General features: G+C 40.6%; 1 protein-coding gene across 1 annotated transcript; it reads left to right on the top strand.

The window, feature by feature from the left end:
- Positions 1-3573: 3573 nt before the first annotated feature.
- Positions 3574-5764, top strand: MELLADRAFT_89152 (uncharacterized protein; the record flags this gene model as incomplete). The annotated part of the gene is made up of 4 exons (XM_007404643.1): positions 3574-5083; positions 5142-5383; positions 5450-5593; positions 5663-5764. 4 exons carry the CDS (start codon positions 3574-3576, stop codon positions 5762-5764), a joined length of 1998 nt encoding a protein of 665 aa, XP_007404705.1.
- Between the last annotated feature and the right edge of the window lie 809 nt (positions 5765-6573).

The raw sequence follows: 6573 nt of genomic DNA, 5'->3' as shown, positions 1-6573 counted from the left end.
ATGTCGACCACTCGAACCACCAGGTGATTGTCGAATTACCATTATTGGCAATTTGTTATGGGTACTGTTATCAAAGGCTCTTCCTTTGGTTATGTACTGCGAGATAATCAACCGTTTCCGCTACCATCTTCTGACGAACAAGCAAGATGTAAAGTTTTGGCTTTTATTCTACGATATGTAGATCCTGCCAACATCGAGTTTCTTTCTCCCCATCCTGATGATCCGTATAATCAATGGAAGGCTTTGCGTGAAGCGCATCAAGACGCTTCCTCCGGATCTATAATGTTTTGGTTGAAGAAGTTGGTAACTGCAAAAATGGGGGATTCATCGATTACCACTCATTTGGACAGTATGTCAGCCGACTACCAACACTTTAAAGCTCTTGTTACACCCGAGAATCCTCTCACTGCCGATACTATCTTCGCTACATCGGTCAGCTTGTCATTAACTCCCGACTGGCAACCAGTGTTGCATCCTTTGTTGCAACGTGATCAAGTCACTTCGACTACGATCTTAAAAGTGTTACGTGAAGAAGCAACAAGACGTGCGATATCATCGGATCATGTTGAAATAATTGCTGCAGCGAAAAATCAAGCATCAAGTGAAATTATATGCTCTCATTGTGGTAAAAGTAATCATGTCATGGAGGACTGTAGAATTTTGAAATCATTGATCGAAAAATACAAGGTTTTGAAGGCTGAGAAAGCGGAACTTGATCGTCCTAGAGTCAAACCAACGAAAAATCAAGTCAGACGTGCTAAAGCGAAAGTAGCTGCTGCATCAGCTTCGAAAGTCTCTTCCGATTCTGACGTTTCAATAAATATCAATTCAGAAATATCATCGGCTTCTATTGTGAAATGTGGTTCGGTAAAAACAAACAGCTGGCTTATCGATTCAGGCACATCTCAAATGATGACTCCGTTATCTGACTCCATCAGTAACAAGAAAGCTGATGATACGACTATCATGTTGGCGGATGGTTCAAATGTCAAAGCCTCATCAAAAGGAATGACATCTTTACCGTTTCATAATTTTGACAATATCAAATCTCTTTACGTTCCATCCTTATCTGAGCCACTTCTTTCGGTTTCGAAACTAGCCGACAAGAATGTTAGCACTGTTTTCAATTCAACAGGAGTATCTTTCGTGAAAGAATGCAAGATAAGTGGAGATGTTATTGGTACTGGTCGTAGACGAGGAAATCTTTATTATCTTGATCAGGAGGTACGTCAACAAAATCTCGACTCAACATCAAAAGCTTCGATTTCTGATGTTCATCTCTGGCATTTACGATTCAACCACCCCGGTTATGCTGCATTAAAAAGAAAACTTTCTTTGCTAAAGATTAATGTAGATGAAACTGAGTTAAGAAAGCTTCAAACATGTAGTATATGTATCCAAGGCAAAATGCGCCGCAGGAACATGTCCAGTCGAGCAGCTTGGAGGTCTAAAAATCCATTAAATGTTATTCATTCCGATGTATCTTCTTATTCTGTTGTATCTCAAAAAGGATATAAATATTTTGTTACGTTTATCGATGATTATACAAAATTTACCAAAATTTATCCTTTGAAATCTAAAGATGAGGTCTTATCAAAATTCAAGCAATATTTTAATGAGATGACATCGAAAGTTGGAGGAGTAATTGCAGAATTGAGATCTGATAATGAAACTGAGTATATAAATTCAGGTTTTCTGACTTTTGTGCTGAGAAAGGGATTCTTCAGACAACTGGACCACCGGACACCCCTCAGTTGAATGGAGTATCTGAAAGATGGAATAGGACAATAAAAGAAAAGATAAGATGTTGCTTAATAGAGGCGAAGTTGCCCGACATGTTTTGGGCTGACGCATTAGAATATGCAACTGAGACGCTGAATAATATGCCGACAAGAACGAACGACAAGTTTCAAACTCCGATTTCTTTACTGGGTACTCGTGAACGTCAAGAACATACCTTCCATGCATTTGGATGTCAAGTATGGTATCACGTCATAAAACCAAATTCAAAGCTCAAACCTAGAGCTCGACCTGCTATTTTCCTTTCGTATTTAATTAATAACGAGGGGGCTATAGTTTGGGATGCAGAAAAGAAGTGTGCTTTGAAAGCTACTTCTTTAGTATTCCTCGACAAAGTGTTTCCTGGCTTAAAAGCCCAGTCACTTTTATCGCCAACAGAAGAAAAATTACTTCCGTGGCCAACTCTTGATAGTGATGAATGTAAATCACCTGAAGTTATCAATGATCGACTATCAGATAACATTTGTCCTACAACTCCTCTTCCATATTCTCGTCCAGAACGTGCTAGAAGACAACCTGTTCGTTATGGAGAATATGTTCGATCTGCATATATCGAATCAGAAAAAGAACCTGCAACTTATAAACAAGCAAAGAGGTCGGCTAACTGGGATCTTTGGAAGATAGCCGCTGAAGCTGAGATGAGTTCTTTGATCGGTAAGGAAACATGGAAATTGGTTCCTCGCCCTGCTCGTAGAAAAATCATACGGTCAAAATGGATATTCAAGACAAAACAAAATGTCGACATGTCCATTGATAAACTCAAAGCTAGATTAGTAGCTTTAGGATTCTCTCAAATTAAAGGAATCGATTTTTCTGAAGTGTTCTCTCCAACCAGTCGACAAGAGTCTATACGTTTATTTTTGACGTTAATGGCAAAAAAGGGTTGGAAAGGAAGAGGAGTAGACATCAAAACTGTGTTTTTGAATGGTGATCTTGATGAAGAAATATATATGGAACAAGCTGAAGGCTTTGTTGATCAAGAACATCCGGATTGGGTTTACAAAATTCTTAGATCATTGTATGGTTTGAAACAATCTCCAAGACAATGGAATATCAAACTTCATCAATTTCTATTATCTATTGGATTTACTCGATCAAAACATGATCCTTCAATTTATTACAAGAAGGATAGTGAAGATAACATCAAATGTTTACTACTTACTCACGTAGATGACATAGCAGTAACAGGATTAGATGAAGAAATAGATGATTTTTGTCGACTAATCAAAGACAGATTTGAAATTTCATCAGATAAACCGCTCTCTCATTTTTTATCTCTCAGCATCTCAAGTGTTAAGAACCATAAGGTTACTGTTAATCAAGCTCATTACATATTGAACCTTCAAAAACAATTCACGAAGGAAAAATTAAAAATGTTTGATACACCAAATGCACCTGTGTGTTACAGATCACACGATGAAATACCAAGACATCTATGTAAAAGCATACGGTGTCGTACCGTAGCTTGCTGCACAGACCTTCCAGACGTCTGGGATAGCTGACTTGCTATTGAAATTCAGACAAGTCAGCATTTCCCCCATCCTCACCCAGCGAGTCCCAACCTGCTACATACCAAATTCACACAGTGGTCACGCTCAAATGCACATGACCCATTCACCCAACAGAGATTACAGGTTCACACAACCCTACATACATATATTCCCACCACCCACCCAATTGTTTTTTCCAACAAAACCATCGCCAAAAAATCCTTCCCACTACACTTCCAGCCATTCTTCACACCTCAACTTCGAATATCCATACTCCTCAATCATGAGCCACCTCAACGAATCAACAATAATCAATAACTCAAACCCATTCAATTACCCCAACCCCATACCTCCACCTTCCACCGATACAACTTATCCTAATCTTGCATTGATCGAAACCTACATATTCACTCATGCCGCACATAACGGATTTGAGATCTCCATAGGTGACACACGCAAGAACCACATGAAATACAAATGTAGTTTAGGGCCACACGGACACAAGACCAAGGCATTGACCAATCCATCCACCGCTTCTCTGCCATCTGCCGCCAAAACCTGCCCGTACAAGGTGTCTGCACGCCGTCCTCCAAACACTCACGAATGGCGAGTCGAGATCATTCATGGTACACATGATCATCCTCCACATTCGAAACCGCCAGTCGTCAGACAACCACCGAAGAGTCGTCAACAACCAGTTGAGGTTGAGGAAGAGGTTTCTAAATCTGACAAACCTCAACATCAACCCTCCCATTCCTCTCAACCATCATCGCAACCGCAACTGACTCATCCATTGACTCAATACGACGCTCTACTCAGCCGAATGGATCGTCTTCCTTCTGATACCCGAGCCCGCCTCCTAAAACGATTCCTACATGAGTGTGAAGTCGTTCAATATGTGTTGTGCGATTCAGGTACATTGCTTGAAAACAATCATTCCACTAAACACCTCAAACCCAAAACATCAAAACCATCAAAACCATCAATCACTTCAAAAACTACAAATCCAGAACAAACAAGTCAACAACCAAACCCAGAATCAAATCCCAACACGAACACCAATTCACATAACGATTCAGAAGGCGAACCTTTGTCTATTACACAGTCCAACAATATCAATCCCATCACTCAATCCATATCTGGCAATTCAATTATAAATGAATCGGTTTCAAACAAATCGGACATTGATCAAGCAGGAACTTCCAGTAGTATCTTGAAATCAAACTCAGAAGACCATACCACACGACCGACTGAAGAACAACCAGTCTTCCAGCCTACCATTGATCCCCCTGACACAGTTCAATCTCCGCATTCCACCCAGCAAGATTTAAGTTTGCAGATACAACAAACTCAAGTACTGCGAAATCACATGCAAAACGAGAAACAACTTAGCCCACTCTCACCACCCCAGCCAGCTCAACCCACTCTCAAAGTTGTCAATATTAATGAAGAACTCCCAACCCGAACTCATTCTCCTCCTCAATCCGATTGTTCCAGTACATCACATCAAGCAGAAGAACTTTTAATCATAACTTCACTCACTCCAAGAAAAAAGAAGCAAGAACCAGCTGTCAATTCCGGATCAAAGCAAGAAGTACATCAAAGCAAAATGCAAGAACGATACCATCTAAATCCAGATCCATTTACCTCAGAAACAGCTTCATCAAACGGCACGAAACAAGCACTGATCTCAGATAAAGAGCCCACATCAAACACCATAACTGACACATCCATCCTCCCGACTGAGGCTCTAGAATTAGTATTAAACCCGGAACTGACTACGGCCGAAAATGGTGAGGGTTGCCTCTCCAACACATTATTTGAACATATCTAACTGACCAATCTTCATAGATCCATCAAACAACAAACCACACATTTCGATCGACTCCAAGAGACAACTAGATCCACCACAACTAGATCCACCATCTCAGGACAATCAAAATACGGTCCTTAGCCCCATCATTAATACCATCGAACCAAGGGTGAAATCTCGCAAGCGTAAGTTCGAATCCAATGGCCCCCGACAACCAACAAGAGTGTTGGCACGGCGCAAAGCTGCCGAAACCCAAAAGGACAAAGCTCAACTTCAAAAGGTAGCATCTCGTCTCAATCATTCCACTTCCAAAAGTAAATAAACTGACACATGTCATGACACTTAGTTGCATATTGACGAAAGTTGCACCAACCCAGTCTCGGCAACACTCACTCCCGAAATAACACCCTCAGCGACAGGACTGGTAACTGGATCCTCTACGCTTATTCTCGATACTGCGCAAAAGAGCAGGCGTGTTCAAAAACCAAATGTAAGTCACCATATCATGCATTTTAGAAAATCTATCCCCCTCACTTTTTTATTCCATTTTGTTGATCAGTTCCTCAAACATATGTCCCCAGAAGAATTGAAAGAGGAAGAGGAAATTCGGGCAACAGTCCTTCAGGTAGTCAATTTATGTCTAAGCTCAAATTGTCACTAAACTGACGAAATTACTTTTTGACGCTAGCAATGGCCCTTCCTCAAGAAAGTCCCTCGATATATATTTCCGTTTATCAAGTCTGCCACTAATGTGCGCAGTAATGGCCTATGTGCATTGTCAGCTGTTGCACTTTCTCTCGGACGAACAGAAGATGAAGCAGAGACAGTCCGACTAGAGCTTTCCGAACACGTCCATTCAAAGTACCACTGGTACGAGGAACACTTACCAAAAATGTCAGGTGATCAGTTTGACATCACTCGTATCACTTATATTTTGGACTGTAGGGCATCCACTACAACTCCTAAGGAATGGTATCCGATGCCCTGTGGTGGTTTTATCATTGCAAATACTTACAATCGACCGGTCATCTACTACAACCCTTCCGATGCTATGTCTACCGTGATCTTCCCTTGTTTTTCACCCCTTAATCCCGATATTCCACCTATCTACATGTCTTTCATCAACAAGAAACACTTCATACACCTCGATATCTTGCGAACCGACAAAACACCAATACCTTTCGTGCATCCTGAATGGAAATATTTGAATCTTCCTATCGCCAACAACTGGGCCAGCTTATATACCCAGAACATTGATGTTTTCTGTTTTTCAAAATGGCAAAGAGAGTGGATAGCCGAACAATTTCGCCAAGAAAATCCCACTCCATGTGCAAAATCAGTTTCAGTCACATCAGATAGTTCAGATAGTGAAACAGAATCATCGGATACATAGATTGCTACTATTGCCAAATCAATGTTATACATAAACTTTGTAAAATCATTAGTTCTAAGTGTAAGTAGTTCTAAGTG

This window comes from Melampsora larici-populina, assembly GCF_000204055.1.
Source record: "Melampsora larici-populina 98AG31 unplaced genomic scaffold MELLAscaffold_2, whole genome shotgun sequence".
Classification (NCBI taxonomy): Eukaryota; Fungi; Basidiomycota; class Pucciniomycetes; order Pucciniales; family Melampsoraceae; genus Melampsora; species Melampsora laricis-populina.
The sequence above is the reverse complement of the archived record's forward strand: the minus strand, read 5'-3'. Positions and strand labels throughout refer to the sequence as shown.